This window comes from Oncorhynchus keta, chromosome 10, assembly GCF_023373465.1.
Source record: "Oncorhynchus keta strain PuntledgeMale-10-30-2019 chromosome 10, Oket_V2, whole genome shotgun sequence".
Lineage (NCBI taxonomy): Eukaryota > Metazoa > Chordata > Actinopteri > Salmoniformes > Salmonidae > Oncorhynchus > Oncorhynchus keta.
In genome coordinates this window covers 70,195,066-70,215,718 of record NC_068430.1, presented here as the reverse complement: position 1 = coordinate 70,215,718, position 20,653 = coordinate 70,195,066, and the positions used below count along the sequence as shown (strand labels likewise).

The 20,653-nt window shown below is 44.8% G+C and overlaps 3 protein-coding genes and 1 pseudogene across 12 annotated transcripts in view; 2 read left to right on the top strand and 2 right to left on the bottom strand.

The window, feature by feature from the left end:
* The window catches only part of LOC118375972 (potassium voltage-gated channel subfamily KQT member 5-like), a 168,163-nt gene extending 164,875 nt beyond the window's left edge, over positions 1 to 3,288 (top strand). For all 7 annotated transcript variants that reach the window (XM_052527799.1, XM_052527794.1, XM_052527796.1 and 4 more), the window contains one exon: positions 1,049 to 3,288. In XM_052527799.1, coding sequence (XP_052383759.1) covers positions 1,049 to 2,353 — 1,305 coding nt within the window. In that variant the 3' untranslated portion in view covers positions 2,354 to 3,288. The remainder of the gene's footprint in view (positions 1 to 1,048) is intronic.
* Positions 3,289 to 5,070: 1,782 nt separating this feature from the next.
* LOC118375970 (elongation factor 1-alpha 1-like) lies at positions 5,071 to 10,710 on the bottom strand (annotated as a pseudogene). Its single transcript, XR_008144812.1, has 8 exons — positions 10,510 to 10,710; positions 9,193 to 9,338; positions 8,690 to 8,869; positions 8,026 to 8,322; positions 7,614 to 7,764; positions 6,981 to 7,247; positions 6,109 to 6,343; positions 5,071 to 5,777 (listed from the first exon to the last, which is right to left on the bottom strand). The product of XR_008144812.1 is annotated as an elongation factor 1-alpha 1-like (transcript).
* A 418-nt stretch (positions 10,711 to 11,128) lies between these two features.
* LOC118375969 (NACHT, LRR and PYD domains-containing protein 12-like) lies at positions 11,129 to 18,932 on the bottom strand. Of its 3 annotated transcripts, none has more exons than XM_035762616.2 (10): positions 17,143 to 18,932; positions 16,323 to 16,367; positions 14,450 to 16,159; positions 13,910 to 14,257; positions 13,555 to 13,722; positions 13,282 to 13,452; positions 12,801 to 12,971; positions 12,446 to 12,619; positions 12,184 to 12,357; positions 11,129 to 11,918 (listed from the first exon to the last, which is right to left on the bottom strand). In XM_035762616.2, coding segments are annotated over exons 1-10 (2,976 nt in total). In that variant the 5' UTR covers positions 17,145 to 18,932; the 3' UTR covers positions 11,129 to 11,905. The 3 variants fall into 3 exon arrangements, with proteins under 3 accessions (XP_035618509.1, XP_035618508.1, XP_035618510.1); XM_035762615.2 differs by having other exon boundaries at positions 17,984 to 18,932; XM_035762617.2 differs by having other exon boundaries at positions 18,077 to 18,932.
* An 11-nt stretch (positions 18,933 to 18,943) lies between these two features.
* Positions 18,944 to 20,653, top strand: part of LOC118375967 (NACHT, LRR and PYD domains-containing protein 12-like) — a 14,294-nt gene continuing 12,584 nt past the window's right edge. Inside the window, exon 1 of the mRNA XM_035762612.2 lies at positions 18,944 to 20,138. Within this exon, the coding sequence (XP_035618505.1) occupies positions 19,996 to 20,138 (143 nt within the window). The 5' untranslated portion in view covers positions 18,944 to 19,995. The remainder of the gene's footprint in view (positions 20,139 to 20,653) is intronic.

Genomic DNA, 20,653 nt, shown 5'->3' with positions numbered 1-20,653 from the left:
CATAAGGTAGTTTTTGAGCTCTCCTAGCTGTGCCGTTGAGGAACTAGAGCAAGCAGACTTGTAGCTGTTTCGTTTGGAACACAACCCTGCATCCCCGCCATCACACAATTACTATTACAATTACTGTTGCTGTTTACGCAATCCAAAAATGGTCCATAATGAATCGCAGTCTGGGTGTAGGTGGGCCTGATTTGAAAGCTTGTTCTATTGTCAACATGACTAGCTAAGTTAATATATACGATCTTACAGTGTTAGGCTTTCACAAGGTAATTCAGAGATCCAGATCGGGATTTTGGTACGCATAGAAATGAGTCATGAGTGCATTCAGGTGCGTGTGCATTCAGGTGCGTGTGCATTCAGGTGCGTGTGCATTCAGGTGCGTGTGCATTCAGGTGCGTGTGCATTCAGGTGTGTGTGCCACGGCGAATTATCTTCAGAGTAAACAAACATACCCTGAGTTGTTCTGAACAAAATGAGCCTATGATCCCATGTCCTCTTGTAACTGTACATCAAACATAGTGATCATAAACGCTGACACTGTATATGCCATGAGTTTTATGATATGGGGATGTGAAGTTCACATTTGGACTCACGGGTGTTTGGCTTATGTGACATCAAAGTGGTATTTATAATAATCTTCAACGTCTCATCTTTCATAGTACATAGAGTCCTCTTAACTTAAAGTATTTCCCTCACTAAGAGAACAACAAAAATAGCAACCGTTGCCCAAGTACCGGGAGAGATGGGGTGCAACTTCTTGTCGCGCGCTGTGCTCAAATTCAGAATGGATGTCAGTCCAAACCCATACAGCGCTGTGAAGCATTAGTGCCCAAATCTGCCATTTTTAACCTGTATACGGGTACAGGTACGAGTGTAAAGGGCTATCAACTACTGTTATTCAACATCTTATGGTTGAATGTGGTTAAATATTGTTTGTATGAACAATTACGTGAAAGTACTCTTTCTTTTGTGTAGCTAATATTAACCATAATTTCCTTCCTTCCGTCCTTCCTTCCTCCCTCCCTTCCTTCAATCCATCCCTCTCTAGGTCCAGTCTATTGAGTCGAAGCTGGACTCCCTGTTGGACATCTACCGGCATGTGTTACGTAAAGGCTCCTCCTCTGCCCTCACCCTCTCCTCCTTGCCTCTGTTCGAGCTGGAGCAGACCTCAGACTACCAGAGCTCTATCCTCTTCAAGGACCACTCCACCTGCTCTACCCAGGTCAGCAGCACCGGAGGTGGGCCAGGGATAGAGGGCCAAGGGGGGTGCGTGACCCGCTCCTCCACCAACGCCTCAAACCTGTCCCGGGGACTTCACCTTATCCTGGCGCCGTCCACCGAGCTCAGCCTCAACCTCAACACTGGCACCTCCTCGCCTTCTACCGGTGGGCCCCCGCCCTCCTCGTTCAGTCCGTCGCCCCTTCCTCAACACCACCATCATCATCATCATCATACCCTGCCGGAAAGTGGGGAACCAGTCCATAGAGGAAGTTCTTCTCACTCACCTCCTATTCTTACTCCTAATTGTGTATCTGGAGGTGGGGGGTTTCCTACTCTGGCCAGGCCCCCACCACCTCCTCCCCAGCCCAGCCGGACGGTGGGTCACTCCAGGCCGGAGAGGGAGAGGGAGATGGTGATGGAGGTGGGTGACTTCTGTGGAAGCCCGGAGGAGAGGGAGGATGGTGATGTGTTAGGCCCAGAACAAGGCCTCAGAATCGGGAGGCTGGGGCAGCCAAGAGGGGGGTCCAGTGGGAACAGCAATGCCAAAGCAGAGGGATCCTGGAGGAGACGCACGAGCCTGGAGATGGAGCCCCTGGTACCCCTCTCTTCTGCTCTGGGAGGAGGAGGCCGCTGTTCCTCTGGCTCCAACCCCAGCCAGGTGGACCGAAGCCTGGGCAAGTCCATGTCCATCCAAAACCAGGGGCAGGGGGGGTCAACCACCTCCAGGGCGCTGGATAGCCACCACCATCCTAGCCTCAGCCTCTCCTCTCCCAGCCCCTGCAGCAGCAATTCCCCCACAGGCTCCCACAGTAGTCAGGACCCTGGGGGAGGGGGCGGCGGGGATGGCTGGGGGGAGGAGGACCTCTTTATCAGCGACAGGGACGTGGATGCCCTCCCTCTACCCCCCGAGGCTCAAGGTGGAGCTTTTGGCTTTGACTTCCTGTCCCAGGGGACAGCCGACGCAACCTCTTACTCGTCAGAGCTACTGAGGACAGACCCGGGGCTTGGGGCGGGGTTAAGTGCTCTGGCAGGGTTCAATAGGAGCCTGGCGAGTGCGAGCGGGAACATGTCATCGCCCCCCTCAGTCGGGAGCACCGAGTCCCTGAGCATGCCGCACGTACGGCTAAAATAAGACACACCCCCGTGTCGTATGGACCAATCAAAAAACCTCACCTTACAGAGAAGCTCTTTATTCTATTTTGGGAGGGGGGAGGGGGAACAGGGAGGGACTATAATGGTTATTTCTGTTTATTTTTTTATGTTGATTCATTTGATAAAAAGCATAGTATTTTTCATACATGTCGACGATACATGAACATATCATTGCATGAATTATTCTTTTTTTAAAGTACGGTTGAAGAAATCGAAACAAAGAAAACAAAGAAGGTATAATAAAGAGAGAGAGAGAGGTGTATAAAAAAGAGACTGAATAAGAGGTTGTGTGTATATATATATATATAAATATATATATAAAGAAACAAGCAAAACTTGATCCTGAAAGACGATGGATTGATCTGTGATCTCGAAACTGCATGAGCACTGCATGTTTTCAGTCCAAATGTTATGGTATTACCCATAAGTCTTACATTCATTAACACAGGAAGTTGTTGATGCCTATAGGCCTTAGGGCAAAACCCTTCTAGAAAACTTTTCCTTCATTTTAATACACATAATCATGTACAGTAAAAGTTCAAGTGTGGGGCCTCCTAACTTACAAGACGGGGCAAGTTAAATGGGGCAGGTGAAATGCTTACAAGTTAAATGGGGAAAGTTAAATGCTTACATGAACCCAATATCATACTGTTATCCAAAGCTTCTGAGGCAGCCATCTTGAAATGAATGTTGCCTCAACACGACCAAGTTTTTCAGCCACATCAGTTCCCTATAATAGTTTCTCATTTGAGAGACTATTGTGGACGTACAATGGCACAAAACACCCCTCATTGCAATGACAGACTTGGCAAGTCCAGGTCAATACAAGTTTGAGGTAAATTAAATTCTGCCAACCGGTCTCTCACACACACACACACACACACACACACACACACACACACACACACACACACACACACACACACACACACACACACGACACACACACACACACACACACACACACACACACACACACACACACACACACACCGGTAGTTTACATACTGTATAACTGTTGTACACAAGCTGCTACACTTAGTCCCGGGAAAGGAATAACTGCTAAAACAGGAGACGAATAGCTGCTAAGACCATAGAAATACTAGAATATGGTCCACCCAGCATGACACCTTTGAATGGGGATGTCTGTTCTAGTAGTTATATTTCTATGCCTAAAACACAGTTCAATTGCGCACCCCGAGGTGTTCTCTAACCCGACGACCAAGGTATCCATCCACATTATGAATGTGATTTCTTGTGATACCTGTGTATCTTCTCGTTCCCCAAAAAATATTGAGTTACTTATAACACAAGAGACAAAAACACGATGAAGGGAGAAAATGTGCAAAAGTATATTATGTTATCTGATTATGTGACCCTGCAGTCTTACAGTACACGGTTTCAGTCGGAATCACACTCACCGGCTGTAGTTCTTTTAATACATTATAGTTTTGAATGCTTATTAAATTGCTTAAACGGAAGTTGACATGCTGTAGAATGTATATAATGTTATGTTAATAATCTGTAAGTGAGATTTTGCACTCCCTGGCAAGCAGTGTGAGTGACATCATGGCTAATGCTAACAACAATTAGCCCTTTTGACTTAAAGGGATATGTCACTCAAATCACAAAATGACATTGTTTTTCTTACCCTTCAAGCAGTCTTTGGACAAGGAGAGACAGCAATGACGGATAGCGATTTCTTTACATGGTACCAAAATAAAAATGTAATTTTCTAATTTGGGTGGACTATCCCTTTAAATGTTACAGATTCAGGTACGACAAGGTCATGTTCAATAGGGCACAATGTAGCAAAACATTTTGAAACGGGATGCAAAGATGACTCATTGGACATGCTCAGCCTCGGGTAGTAGGCTACTTCATCGGTTTTCACAACGTTTTGTAACATTTTGTGCCTATTGAACAGGATCCTGGTAAGGATTATTGGATGTTTCACCAAGGGGGTTGTTTCAAAGGAGAGTAAACCCGTTAAAAAACAACATGAAATGTAGTATGAACTTGTACGCTAAATCCAAAGCTCCAGTACACATACCTTTGGAAACAGAAACATTAGCAGAAACATTTAGGGTCGATTAAATCCTCATTGAAGGCTTTACCAGAATATGTGAAGTACATAAAACATGCAGTACATAACATGGTGCCTTTCTTAGCGATATACTGTCCATTTCAATGTTTATTTGCACCCAACGTGTGGGTTGTTGGCCTTTTGTGCTGAAATGGTCTCACATACTTGATTTTTTTCGTCCCTTGTATAAAAAAAAAATCTGATTTGAGCATTATTTATCCACAGACAGACCATGTATTACCAAAGGAAAACTGGCCTTTAGAAATGTCATCATTGTGTCTCATACGATCATTATCCTAATTTATTTAAATGACGTGCACATACCTATACGATAGTAATAATATCCGTTAGCTCCATCAAACCTGTAATGTCATGAAAGATATTAAAGAAACTTCTATTCTCCTACATCAATAAAAAAAAAGAAGAAGGAAATTCAAGTGTGTTTGTGACATATTTACAGACAAGTTCTGTTAAGACTATGACCATCGTGGTGTATGTTCGGTTCTGTCGCTGCGTGTTGACATCCATTTATTACATTGAAGACGATTTTTTCCATTTTTCAACTGTCAACCCATATTTAAATGACTATGGAAATATGATGCACATGTTGCTAAGTTTGAAACCTTTTTTTAATGTCTTTTGATATAGATCAAGCTCACAGGTTGCATACAATAAGGTTTCGAGGGAACAGTGTCGACAAGGTTTGAACAGTGCAAGGGAGCTTTTAAGCCAAGCAAAGTGCTATAATGTGTTAGTATCGGATATATTTCTTAAAGTGCATTGGGAACATGCAAGCAGCCATAGGAAAACACAACACCATTTCAACATTTTATCGACCTAAAAATGTTTGTGCGTTTTTACTAACATTAACTAGCAGCTAGTTTAATGCAAACCAACACTATCAATAACATTTTTGACGTTTAACTGAGTACAATAGCACACATCTAGAGGAGTTATTTAAATGGTCTTCTACTCAGATAGTGTATCCTAACCACAAACAGTCAAACAAGCAGTCCAAAACATATATATATATAAAACAGAAAACTTCCTTAATAAATATACCATGACATTGTTTTCCTCCGTCTGCTCTTGCGATGCATCGTGAGCATGGACCAGACTTTGACTATGGTGTGTAGCAGGGGGGTGATGTTTTCACGGTGGCGGACGCTAACGTCGCGAGCCCAACACAACGTTCATTTGACCTTCTGGGCCTTCTGTGCCGACTTGGTGACCTTGCCCGTGGACGGAGCCTTCTTCTCCACCGCCTTGATCACGCCCACCGCCACCGTCTGACGCATGTCACGCACCGCAAAGCGCCCTGCGAGGATGGAGAGAATGATCGAATGCCAGTCATATTTCAAATGACTTTATTATAAACGTATTTCACTCTATTACAGGCTTTATAGCACATGATACAACGCTATAGTTGATTTGTGATCGACTGTAGCACTTTGAAAATACTAAATGGAACATGTGATTAGTTCTAGACAAGAAGCACCAAGACTGATGAAGGATGGAGATAAGAAGTGATCTGATGAACAGAGCCAGTTCTGTAATATCTATATGACAATAAAGATGCACAGTACACATCATCTGTCCCCCCAATAGGGATCTGAGTTTGAGGGCAGACACACACACATACCACCTACCAAGTGGTGGGTACTCGGAGAAGCTCTCCACACACATGGGCTTCCCGGGGACCATGGCAACGATGGCTGCGTCGCCAGACTTCAGGGCCTTGGGGTTGTCCTCCAGCTTCTTGCCCGAGCGCCGGTCAATCTTCTCCTTCAGCTCAGCGAACTTACAGGCGATGTGGGCCGTGTGGCAGTCCAGCACGGGGGCGTAGCCGGCACTGATCTGACCTGGGTGGTTCAGGATGATGACCTGAGGGAGGAGACACACACACACACACACACACACACACACACACACACACACACACACACACACACACACACACACACACACACACACACACACACACACACACACACGTCATTTCTCTTCTATGTAACTCTATGCTATTTGTTTCCTTTCTAAACGGGGTAGTAAGTGATGTGTGAATTGGACAAAAACAGGAATGGTGTCTCGTAATGACTCGTTTCAGTCCAGACACACAATGTTCTCCACAGTGAACTCTCCTATCCAGACACACAATGTTCTCCACAGCGAACTCTCCTATCCAGACACACAATGTTCTCCACAACAAACTCTCCTATCCAGACACACAATGTTCTCCACAGCGAACTCTCCTATCCAGACACACAATGTTCTCCACAGTGAACTCTCCTATCCAGACACACAATGTTCTCCACAGCGAACTCTCCTATCCAGACACACAATGTTCTCCACAGTGAACTCTCCTATCCAGACACACAATGTTCTCCACAGTGAACTCTCCTATCCAGACACACAATGTTCTCCACAGTGAACTCTCCTATCCAGACACACAATGTTCTCCACAGTGAACTCTCCTATCCAGACACACAATGTTCTCCACAGTGAACTCTCCTATCCAGACCTGTGCAGTGAAGCTGGCCACCTCCATCGGCGGGTCGTTCTTACTGTCTCCAGCCACGTTCCCTCGCCGTATGTCTTTTACCGACACGTTCTTGACGTTAAAGCCCACGTTGTCTCCGGGCATGGCCTCGGTCAGCGCCTCGTGGTGCATCTCCACTGACTTGACCTCCGTGGTCACATTGACGGGGGCAAAAGTCACCACCATGCCTGGCTTTATCACGCCCGTCTCCACTCTCCTATCCCCGCCCCACAGGGACCGTACCAATACCTGGAAGGAGGGAGGTGAGAGGCATGAAACCTTTGAGACAATCTTTCAAGTCTCTATGAAGCCAGGTTTGAATCCGATCGCACTTGTAGAAATTGTAGCATTTAATTGCAATGTTACCACCTCCACAGAGATCGCATTCCAAGGTAAATGCTGCAGATGTCATCTTAATTGTAAATTCCAGTTAACTGTCAAGAGTGCTAGATCGTGGATCGAACGCAGCTCGGATTGAATCCCAGCCTGAGTGCCAGGTATAACATCAAAAATCAAATGTACGTAAGAGCTGAAAAACAACAATTGAAATGGAATTGACCCCTAAGCCACTGGCATAGCACCAGTGGTGGGTTTGAACGCCTCCCAGGGCCTCACCCCCTATCTTGTAGACGTCCTGTAGGGGCAGGCGGAGGGGTTTGTCAGTGGGGCGGGAGGGCGGCTGGATGGCATCCAGGGCCTCCAGCAGGGTGGTCCCAGAGGCGTTGCCGTCCTTACGAGTGACCTTCCACCCTTTGAACCATGTCATCTACAGGGACCAGACCAAACATTAGGAACAAGCGTAACTTAAGCGTTGTGGCCTACATAGGAAATACGTATTAAGACACCTTGTACAAACTAAACACTTTTCATACAACTGCAGTTACACTAATTAGGCAGTGTAATTCAGTGGAGGTGTGCACAACTGCATCTGCAACCCTATTGTGTAATAAGGTTGCTTCCTAAGAATGTAAAGTTTCCTCCTGTCTTGGAAAAAGATAAGGGTAAGTATACAAAGAAGACTACTAACGTTAGGGCTAGCCTCCAGCATATTGTCCCCATTCCAGCCGGAGATGGGAACGAAGGCCACCGTATCCGGGTTGTAACCAATCTTCTTAATATAGGTGCTGACTTCCTTCACAATCTCCTCGTAGCGTTTCTGGCTGTAGTTGGGCTCGGTGGAGTCCATCTTGTTGACCCCTACGATCAGCTGCTTGACCCCTAGGGTGTAGGCCAGAAGGGCGTGCTCGCGGGTTTGCCCATTCTTGGAGATGCCCGCCTCGAACTCGCCCACGCCCGCCGCCACGATGAGCACGGCACAGTCCGCCTGTGGCAGGGAGCAACCATGACGTCTAATTTTGTGTGCATTTGAAATCAGTTTGAAAGCAGAAAGTGTTACATTAAAAAATAAGCAATTTCTTATTCTTATTTCTTGTTTTAGTAAATGTAATCTTAAAATATGGTGCCGTTTATGGATTCACAGAATAACCGTTTGATTTTCAGAGTAGCCAATGTAATCCTGCTCAAAGTTTTTTTCCCTAATAGTATAGAAGACATGTTTAATATGTTTCATGCTCTTCCCTCTACCAGTTTTGAGGCCCATACGTACCAAATAAGAAGAGGCCCTTGGCTAAACATTTAGTCAGGGTCCATGTTTAGTGACAGCTGGATACGGTAGTGTCTGCAGCCCATACCTGAGAGGTGCCAGTGATCATGTTCTTGATGAAGTCCCTGTGTCCCGGGGCGTCGATGATGGTGACGTAGTACCTGCTGGTCTCAAACTTCCACAGGGAGATGTCGATGGTGATGCCTCGCTCCCTCTCTGCCTTCAGCTTGTCCAGCACCCAGGCGTACTTGAACGAGCCCTTCCCCATCTAAAGACAGGCCAAAGAGACACCAAATCAATGGCAAAAGTCTGTGCAGTTTGTTTGTCTCTTTTGTCTTTGTTATGTTGGAACAAAATCGAGAGAGAGATATCGAGAGGTAGATAAGTCAATATAACGAGAGGTAGATAAGTCAATAGTAAATTCAATGGTATGGATTCAAAGTGGAATCATACCATATCCCTGAAATACCGAGCTTGGTGTAAAGATGGACAATAGACTCTAACATATCGATCATGTATAACGACAGGCTAGACCTTAAACACATTCCCAGCACAGAGAGTTAAGTCACTTGTGTCTGGTCACCTCCATACCTCAGCGGCCTCCTTCTCAAACTTCTCAATGGTCCTCTTGTCGATGCCCCCACACTTATAGATGAGGTGGCCTGTGGTGGTCGACTTGCCTGAGTCCACATGGCCGATCACCACGATGTTGATGTGAAGCTTCTCCTTGCCCATAGCTGTTCGCTCAGGAAGACACCGGAGTAGATTGTGGCAAGAGGGGTCAACCAAGCTAGCCAAGTTATTAGGAATTACAATGTCATTAACCGAGCAAAATGTTTTACATTTTAGGAGGTGTTAAGGAGACAAATATTTGTGAAATTGATTAATACTAGTGACCGAGTCCAGTAATCCCTATGCAATGCTTTGTTTAGTCTATAAGGCTGCTAAGCAACGAAGAAAGCCCACAACAGTTGCCAGATTATTACATCACACAAACACCTCTCTTCCCTGAGTTTCACTGAGTGGCTTTGGCACCATTTTGAGAGTGAGGTCATCAGAATGAAAGAACAGGTGAATGAAAAGCAGCTATTTCCTCAACAACACAGCTGTTATTTTCCTTCCTGGTTCTCAAAGCCGACTCCACCATGTTCATGATGACACTGGAGACTGGTGGTTGGGTGCAAACAGTATTTGGGACGTTTAATATTTCAAGAGGCAGTCACAGAAACAATGGGCCAGTCAACCAATCAATATACACCCAGGTTACATTCCAAATGGCACCCTGTTCCATATTTAGTGCACTGGGCTCTATACAGGGAATAGTACACTATAGCCTGTAGGGAATAAGGTGCCATTTGCAACGACTCCCAATTTTACCTAGGTAACCCCTCCATCCTCATATACTCCTCTAAACACCTGCTACAATTGACACTGAAACAAAGTTTATTTATTACATAACATGGCTATTAACAAGATATCAAAGAAATACCATGTAAACGCACAAGGAACATTTATATTGTGTAGTTACAAAAACTTGACAAAATAATGGTATTATGGCCATCATATAACATGTTTATTAGCTCCTACGAAGCAATGAAAGACATTACGGGACAGTAATAGGTGAGCTATTACAGGACTGCTGCCTTAGTTTTGCGAATATTGACGCCACTATCGTGCATCTTGCTGGCTTGGTAACTAGTTCGCGTTATCCAAACACATAGGCTTCAGCGCCGGTTCATACCGATACCCGGTATTACACTGCGCCATATTACCTTCCGAGAGCAACCGCTTATAATTCTGCTAATAGTGTCAGCCGCGTTGTTATTGTAAATTCCACATGGAGACAGTGTGCAATACATCCAAACCGACTGCCTTGCATAACACCATGACATCCAGCGTTACACCTACCTCGTCCGACCATCCTTTCACAGCACACGTTTAAAAATGCAGACCATGGTTGGTTAATACTTTAGCTTGTTGTTAGCTAAAATGGTATCATACCTGGGTTTGTGTAGATGCGCTCGTAATAATTCGGCCAGTGATCGTGTAGCAAAAGATGCTGTCTAGTTTATTATTAGGGACCCAGTAGTGGGTTCTGGCGCTATTGGCTTCACATACGTCATTAGTTTAACCCCCCTCAGGAGAAATTAGTCTTTCGCCACTAGCTGGTGGTGATGTACCATAACAATAAAAGAATCAGCCCATACCATCAATGTGTAACATTGTAACAATTTGAACATGAGACATGATTGTATACATGTACACACAAACACACTAACAGAACACACATACAAGCACACTCAAACATACATACTGTACATACCAGCAGAGGAGACAAATAGTAGAGAACTGTGTCCCTCACAATCACACTACTCTAAAGGCACTTGTGAAATACGGTGTCAACCAGACCGTTGTAGAAGGCTCAAACAGATCTGGAGACCAGACCTGAAACATATGACCAAAGTTGGAAAGCTTCTGAAGTTAAACCTCCCATTAGGACCTTTTTTTTAAAAACCATCATGACCAATAGAAGTAGCTAGGTATATTTGGGTAAAATGTACATTGTATGCAACAATAATAAATAAACCAAGAGTTGTACTACTGTACACATTTTCCGAAACGTTTGGTTATCTTAATTAAGAAAAAGCACTATCAAATAAAAATGTAAAAACAAAAAGACTGTGCTACCCAAGGGACTGTACCAGTGTTAAAAAGAAAACGTTGCATCATCCTTCTCCCTCAGAGACGCGATAACGTAACCTCACTCCACCAAACTGCTAGCTGGTCGGTACCGTAGTTGGCTAAGACGTTGTCAAGAGGCCGGTCATGTGCGTCTGAGGAGCAGAGGTGCCTGTTACAAAGTCTATACATACTAGTGTACATACTGATGTGCAAAACATACTGTAAGGCTTCTGCAAAGGTTAAATGAGTTGATACTGTAGCAAGACCAGAGGAACGGAGTTAGTAACAGTGTGTGTGTGTGTGTGTGTGTGTGTGTGTGTGTGTGTGTGTGTGTGTGTGTCATTTCAGCCTGACTATCTGGTTCTAGGTAAATACTCTGTGGTCTTCTGTTCAAGTGTGAGCAGCCAGGATACTGAAAGGCACTTTAAAAATGGTCAACAGTCAGTGAACCAGTCACGTTGATCCAAAGCACGTCAAGTGCTTACTGTTGAGCTAGTGTGTCGAGACTTGTCAGCCAATCGTTTCGTATCTTCACTCCAGAGTGTTCCTCGTTCAGTAACTTCACTCCAGATTTGGGAAGAGGTCGAGCCAAGAACCACCTCCATCCAGCGAGCAAGGCCACTCAATCGTTTATTCTGGAAAGAAGAATAAGATTAACAAATGGACTAATGATTACATTGCACTAATGTAGGCCTACAAATTATGACTACGTAGATAAAAACCCGATTGGTAACATTTCTCAAGAAAGCTAAAGCAAGAGGGCAGCATATCTTGAGTCTATCTAGAGAATATCTTTCAAGTTCGCGAAACAAATAAAAATCTCCTGTCCCACATTTTGCACTGTTTCTATGGTAACATTAACAAGTAACTTTTCTGAGCTTTGATGGCACCAGTACTTACTCTAGAGTCTGTAGTTTGTAGCGTTGGTTGTCCCTGATGTCAGAGAGAATTCTCAGTCCTTCTTCTCCCGTGTCATTTCCCGTCAGGCCTAGTTCTGTGATGCTGGAGCGGCTGGACTTCAGGGCTACGGCGAGGGAGGAGCAGCCCTTTACTGTGATTCCACAGCATCTCAGACTGGGGGGGGGGAAACATTCACCTTACTCAACAATGCATTTTTTGTGAATATGCTTCTAAGTATTAACTCTGTTAACATGGTACTTACAACAGTCTCTCCAGTTTACAGGTTGTTGAGGTCAGTCCCATGCAGAGTGTTTTCACACCGATGTCTCCCAGTTCATTTCCAGATAGATCCAGCTCTTTCAGGTTGGTGAGACTGGAGCGGAGAGCTTCGACCAGCTCTGGACAGCATAGCTCTGTCATCTTACAGTCACTCAGTCTAGGTGCGTGTGTGTGTGTGTGTGGTGGGGGGTTCAACAAATACGCACAACATTAGTCTGTCATTTGATTTGAGTATACTGTCACTAAATCACACATGATGTGCCTGTTGATGCCATTTCAATGTAAAAATATATACAGTTAGGCCTTCTACAATTGTATAGTCTAATCGCAGTACTCACCGTAGGGTCTCCAGTGAAAAGCGTATAGTTTTGAGGAACAGGAAAAATGCGACATCTGAGTGGCCCAGGTGGTTCCTGCTGATATCCAGCTGTTTGAGGAAGGTGGGGCTGAAACTGAACCCTCCAACCAGACATCGACAGCCTCCAGACGTGAAGCCACAGCTCGCCAGACTGGAGAGGAGGGCAACACTCGTCAATGTCAATTCAATTTTTCATTCATCAATTATTTTATTCTTATGTATGTGTGGTATCCAAGGAGTTTGGAATAAGATAAGACAGCAAAAAATACACATTTCCTAAACAAAACGGGACAAGTTTGAATGTACCATTCAGCTCATATGGCAGGCAAAGCAAACTGGCAGCCAGCGGGCCAAATTCGGGCCATGACTGATTTGTTTTTGAATTGCCAAAATTGTCTAACTTGTTTTCATAGGGGTGTACACGGGATTGGGCACAACTCTCTGCGAGCTAGCTAGCTTACTTGAGTTTCTCCAGTTGACAGGCGGGCAGTCCGAAGGCTTTGCAGAGCATCTTGACCCCCTCGTCCTTCAGGTTGTTGTTGCTCAGGTTGAGCTCCCTCAGACTGGGGATGTTCACCAGACATCCAAACATGTTCTCACAGCATTTCTCAGTGAGCTGACAACAGTACAACCTGGTGGTGGAGGGATAATGTATGGTACATTTACTACAGGGAACATTCCACTTTAGAATCAGTGAGGTGTAAGTGTACTACAATACTCCAGACAGTACTCACTCCAGTTTGTATATCTGGGTTGACTTCAGTGTGTCCATGAGCAGCTTCACCCCCCGGTCTCCCAGGTCGTTCATGCTGACGTCCAGCTCTCGCAGGTGTCTGGGGTTGTCTATCAGCAACACCGCCAGAGCGCGACACAGCTCCAGGCCCAGCTTGCAGTTTGAGAGCCTAACGAAGATTACAACATTTTTTTGAAGACAACAACTATTTCCTTACAGAAGGGAATTTCATTTTCATCCAGCCACAATATTAACACGAAGGATAATTTAATTAAATAATGTTACAAGTGGGGGTAAAGCAAGCCTACACAAAATCAGAACACAACAGGTTCCGTGGACATTTACTCGATACTCACTTCAGGATCTGCAGTTCGCACTTAACAACCTTTAGTCCGTCAACGAGATGAAACACCCCCGATTCTTCCGGTTCGTTGCCACTCAGATCCAGCTCTCGCAGATGCGACGGGTTGGATTTGAGAGCTTTGGCCAGAGCTGCAAAGCCATTCTGTTTCACCCTGCAGCCGGACAGTTTCAGTCTTTCCAGTCGGCAGTGTGGCTTGGCCAAGCCGGCCGCCAACAGCTGCACTCCGCAGTCCTTCAGCGTGTTGAAACTCAGGTCCAGAGTTTTCAGATTGGACACCTTTGAGGTGAGCGCCGAGCCCAGACATTCACAGGATTTCTCAGTCAGGTTGTGATACGACAGTCTTGTGGGAAGGAGGGTTTATGGAATCAAGAAGCACATTAGACGTCATACTAGTAGCCACTTGAAACAACAAAACTGTAAGACGAGCCCAACAATCTTGAATTACATAATTTTGATGACAATTATCTTGTGCGTTACCGACATGTCATATAGATATGTAATAGCGGGTATTGTTAAATGACCAAGTACTTACGTGGCTGTCTGGGAAGCTTTGATCACTGGCAGCATCCTCAGAAGTTCCTTGTCTCCTCTGTTCTCTACTTCCAACCCAAGCATGTCTATCGGCCCAGACTCCGATGCCACTAACAGAGAGGCCAGGTCGGACCAATGTGAAGGTGGATATTTGGCATCTGGGGGGATTCCCGTCTTGAGAAAGTGCACACTATCGTTGTCTAGAGAATAGTCTTTCAGTTCCCTCAGGCAGTTCAGCAGGTTGAGGGTCCTCGGCGAAGCGGGATTCTCCAAGACCTTCTCCTTGATGTACACTAACATTTCCGGAAGGGTAGTAGACGAGGTGAAGCCAGCCTCAGAGAACATCTGGTTAAAGTTCTGAGCAATGCCGAGGAGGAAGCGAAGGAAGAGGTCCATGTGTCCGGTCTTGCTCCGCAAAGTCATGTCCACCGCGCTCTTGAGTTGGGTGGCATCTCTAAAAAACCAGAGAGTTCTTTCGAACTGGGTTTTCTGGTTGACAGCCCGGTTTTCGTCCTGGACGTCAACAGATTGAAGAAACCGCAATGCGCCAAAGAACTCCTGAATGGTGGTATGCCCAAAGTAGTAGATCTTCTGTTGGTGCAGCCCAATATCCTCCCTGAAGATGGGTATGTTCCCTTTTGCGTACACAGCTGCCACTCGGGCATCAATGTTGCACTCTCGTAGGTCTTCCTCGTAGAAAACCGTGTTGCCTTTCACCAACTGCTTCAAGGCTAGTTCCCCCAATTCGTTAACTATCTTTACATTGTGGTTCGCCATTTGTAACAGGATGAGTAGGTCGTTAAATAATGGAGTTAGTGCGACAGGTTCGCATGTTTTGTCGGGTACATATGTCTGTTTCTCGAGGATTGACGCTGAGATTGAACAGATAAAAGGTATCTGGCACAAGTTGTAGAGGCCCTTTGAGTTCTTCAAGTAGGTGATAACTGCTTTGGCCTGGTTCTCGTCATTGATTGCTCTCCTGAAGAACTCCTCTTTCTGGGAGTCGGTGAAGCCTTCGATTTCTGACACTCTGTCAATGTACTGAAGAGGGATGCGACTGACTGCCGCAGGTCTGGATGTAATCCATATGTGAGCGGCGGAGGGAAGGAGATTACCGTTAATGAGGTTTGTCAACAGTGTCGGCACAGAGGAAACCTCGTTGACATTGGTCACAATCAGGCTGTTCTTGAAGTCGAGAGGACGACGGAATTCATCCAGCCCGTCAAAGAAGAACCCAACTCTGCAGTTCTCCAAGTTGCAAATTCCAGGTTCTTTCAATTCTGGGAAAAACTCGTAAAGAAGTTCAATCAGACTCAGTCTCTCCTTCAGCAAATTCAGCTCTCGGAAAGGAAGGGGAAATATTAGTTGAACTTCCTGGTTTCCTTTTCCCTCTGCCCAGTTAAGAATCATCATCCGCACCTGGCTAGTTTTGCCAATACCAGAGACGCCCTTTGTCAGAGCTGTTCTGATAGGCTCATCGACTTCTGAGTTTCGGAATGAACATGTTCCTTGATGTCTTCTCCTGTAGCCTGGCTCAGATAGAATGTACTCATGTTGGTTCTCCTTGCTACTTTCACCAGGTGGATACTGGAGATCACAATGTATATAAAATGGATGCTCAGTTTCTCCCCCTGGTGGACTTTGGTACTTTTTCTTCAGGATGGCTTTTAACTTATTGCGGAGTTTTCCCACATGGGAGGCAGAGACTTTCCTGTCAAATTGACAAATAAAAATCGTATTTTCTACATGCAATATAAAATAATAACGCTTCAATGAACATGCCCTACTGTGGATTCAAAATGACATTAATTTTCAATAGACTCATTCTGAGCTGGTCCTCTGCTCTTACTGTGTGGTGAATGTGATTATCTTACCTTTGTTCAGTCAATCGGTTTTCTTTCCCAGGGCAAAACATTTTCCTGGATTCAGAGGAGGGGGGGATCTGTTACTACCAACGTTTGTCCCTCCAATTTCTCAAGAGACAGAATCTGTGTAGAATGCAGTAAGACAGGCTAGCTAGTCCCACTACCAACCAACCATTGACTTGTAATACACACAGAATATTGTGATTAGCAATATTGGTACACTACATCAGTGATGTACTGCCATTACTCCCTAAATCGCACTGCCTCTCATTTGGGAAATGATTCATGAACATGTTAAGCCACAAACTATTCAAGCTAAGATTTCCACCTCAGCTTCTCATTGGTAACCTGGGTATATGTGTTGGGTTAACATTACACTCCTTGTACTCCGTGACATGCGCTGAGTGCCAAGCAGAGGTGCATCATGTCCCATTTTTACAGTCTTTGGTATGACTCGGCCAGGGATTGAACTCACAACCGTCCAATCTCAGGGTGGACACTAACCACAAGGCCACTGCGTTAGTCAAGTTTAGAGACTGGTCAAATCATTTGCTAACTTTAGGGACGGTATCATGATCTATGTGGCCTGTGTAGCTAACTAGCTGGTATAGCTAAATAGCTGACAAAACACCGAATCCGCTTTAGCTTAACTACAGGTCCTATTAGGAATCAGTCTGGGCTAGAGGACTAAACTCAACTCCATACCTAAAAGCTTCAGTAAATGGCTACGATAATGTACAGGCTAGCAGCATCCATCACATTCCACATTTATGTGATGTAAATTACAAACAACCACCGAACTAATGCAATTCCACAGTTATATGCTTACATGCTTGCTTTTCTCCGTCTTATTCAATTTGACCAATTCGTCTCGATAAATTCATGTTTTTCAGATAGCTCAAATGCGGAACAGTACAGAAGCAGCCATAGCTGTTATGGCCTTCTTCTTCTTCTGCTTCTATTATATCATAGCGGTCCGCAAACAATCGTTTTCGCGCATGCCGCCACCTACTGTGCTGCAATGTACGATAAATAATGATCTGCGCAATTCTGTACTACCGTGAAAATAAATTTCAAAACCAAATGAATCGCTAACTTCTACTGATCCCATATCGCTGAGCCTCTAGCCCCTCTCTGTGCCTGGCATCCACCAAATGCTGCACTGCGTTCCCCCCCACCATTACAGCACTTCATTTTCACATTGCTTCCACATTCACTGTAATCTTGTGCCCCTCCACTCGACACATCTTTTATTTCCTTCACACTGAGCAGCTACATGTCGCATTCTTTGGCATTTAAAACACTGCAGTGCATATGGGACAAATTCTCTAACATTGAAACGAAGGAATCCGATCTGTACTTTTCCCGGCTTTCTCAAACCTCAGCAGCACTGATAAGCTTTCCCTTCTTTGGCCTTCTTTCCTACTGATCAACTTTTTGTCCCCAATCACTCTGCCTCCCTTCACATCGTTGATATCATCTGCGGACATAGATTTTGGGACTACAGTGATGACTCGCTTCAACCTAACATAAGCACCAGGGACATGGCTTTTAACCTTCTTCCCATTAAGCTTTTCCATTTTCTAAATATTCTCTTGCTGAGCCTGGCTACCGCACAATACTAACAATATATTATCTCCAATTAACCGAGCTAATTTCACTTCACCTACCCCTTTCTCTGCGGCATTAGTTAGTCGAATAGCATGTACAGTGAGTGAGGCCTACAAGCCTCATCACCACAATTTCAGGACGCTGAGAGTCACCTTTCCCCAGATATGGAAAGACATTCAGCGCGTACTTGCTGTCGACGTCAGCTGCCAACCGAAACTTCATGCCCCACTTGTCTTGCTTGTAGGGGATGTACTGCGTAAAGGTGCACTTAGCTTTTGCGGGGAAACATTGCTCCTCCACGGAAATGTTCACTCCTGGCTTGTAAGAGAAAACACAGTTCTGTACAAACGCGTCCCAAACGTCCGTTTCCAGGCGCATGCGTCTGGTCTCTCTTGCGTCAAAACACAGGTATCGCATGATCTCTCTGAAGCGGTTCCGTGGGCATAGTGACTCCGGGAATAAAAAAAAATCGCCCCAGGTTTTTCGTTCCAGAAGCTCTCCAAAGGCGTGTTCATTCCTACGTACTGTCCTCGGACATATAGGAGCGCAATGAACGCTTCCAGCTCATCCACAGACATGTCCCACGTGTTGTCTCCTCTCGCTCTGTGCGCCTCAGCTGCAGTACAGTCCTTGATGTGCTGCAACATCTCCATGTTACATAAACAATGAAAGCTGTCGAATGCTCTGTCGATTCTGCCTTTGGCGTAAGGTGTAGGGCCCGATTTCAAGGGGTGCCATTCTGTGCTCATAACCGACCTGCAGCGTTGTCCACTGGCTGTTTTATCCAAACCGTGCCGTCCTACCCCTCCCTCCATCTGAGTTGTTGACACCTGCACGCTGGGCATCGTTAATCAGCATCGGAATCTATTGAATAATTCCCCCATTCATCATCATAGTCGATCTCAGCATCAAGTTCCTCCCCTCCACCTGACGCTATTTCATCCAAATCTCGTAGCATTGTCAGCGCTTCTATCACCCTCAATTCGCGGTCTTGCCATTATAGCCTATGAACTACGCACACTTCCGCTTCCAGGTCACCTCATTCTCTTCTACAGCAGGAATCTCTTCTCAACAGGATCTCACCTTTTTGTTTTACAACACTTCTATGGCCATATTATGATATCTGAGATTACATCTAATTGATGGTGGACAAAAATGGTCTTTCCTCTCAAATGTGTACTGGGTGTGAACAGGGTCACGTTCATTTGCAAAACGTTTTCGAACATTGCAGATAGAAATTAACGTAATTCATTATTGAACAAATCGAAGGGGCATGTTTGTTCTACATAGCATATTTCTATCTGGACGTTCCAAAACTTTGTATCTTGCTGAACGCGCCCCTGTTCTTGACTTTTAGCACTTTTGCGGGTACCTTGTTTTGACTGGAAACCGCAACGGAGTTTGAAGCTGCCTCCTCGACCTATTTTAAAACACGTATATTTACTGAGACACAGTGATGGACTAGAATCAAGTGAGGAAATCCAACAAGTAACTATAGAATTGCATTATGTGTTTGCTATTAAATTAGAGTTGATAAATTTGCAATGGGATGACTGCATGCCGTATTTTAGCTAGTTATTTTCTGGCAAGTCGTGGGCTAGCCCAGCACCAAGGAACGGATGTAAAGAAACGCGGAAGCGAGTTCAGTGTTTAGACGATGTAGTCAGATTTTTGCATTTATAAATCATTTGGGATGACCCCCTTTGCATAATCCATTTGTTAGTTTTGAAGGCCAGGGATTACACTGCATTCGTGTGCCGTTAGAGCTCCCCGTTTTTTGTTTGCAGTGTTTTTGGCCTGATCCTAAACCTATTTATTGAAAAAAATAGTGCCTGAATGGATAGGTCCTCCGTGTTTTTGTCAGTTTGTGTCTTCTTTAGGTAGCCTATTTAACTGAATTAATTTATTAGCAAATCATTTCTAATCTGTGAGCAGACATTGAATTGGGGCAGTCTTGCCAGTGCATTACTGTAGCCCCATACACACAGCACTATTGCTAATACAGTTAGGAAGACAATATCCTAAATCTGTGTTAGGTCTAAGGTTGGTAGTGGGATCTTTTCTTCATCACATGAGGGACGCGATTGCCTGCCTTTACTGTCCCCTTCACAGCTACTGCCTCCGCCTTGGAAGGAAGGAAACCTTGGTCACAGGAAATCCGCCTTTGAGGAAAATGTTTCGCCCTGGGAGAGAAAAACATCAGACTGAACCAAGGTAAGACAATTACATTTCCCATAGACTCATTTTGACCTTGTCCTCCGTTCAAATGACTGTGGTGAATGTATGTGTAATTTAGAATACACTGTAGGCTTATTTTATGTTCATATAAGCATTAGTTTATTCCCTCTGTAAAGTACTAAGAATTGATGTTATGAAGATAGTTTAGAACGAAAAGTCAGACTTGAATTCAATATAGGATATTCATTACCGACCGAGAAGGAGTTCACTCTTCCACAATTCTTCACAATAGTATTTAAAGTGATGAATCGGAGGGGCGTCTCTGCCTCCCTACTTCCTGTGGAATGCATTTACAATTGTAAATCACATTGGACCAACCAAAATCATGTTAAGGAGTTGTTATTTTAGCACCAAGAGGTTCCGAGCACTGACTTTTATTGAGATAGCAAGCTGGACCATACCATATAGGAATGGTCTCAAAGGCTCCTACGGTCTTGTCGTTCATTTACAAGGGAGACAATTCGGGTCAACTGGTGGGCTCTCACAAGAAT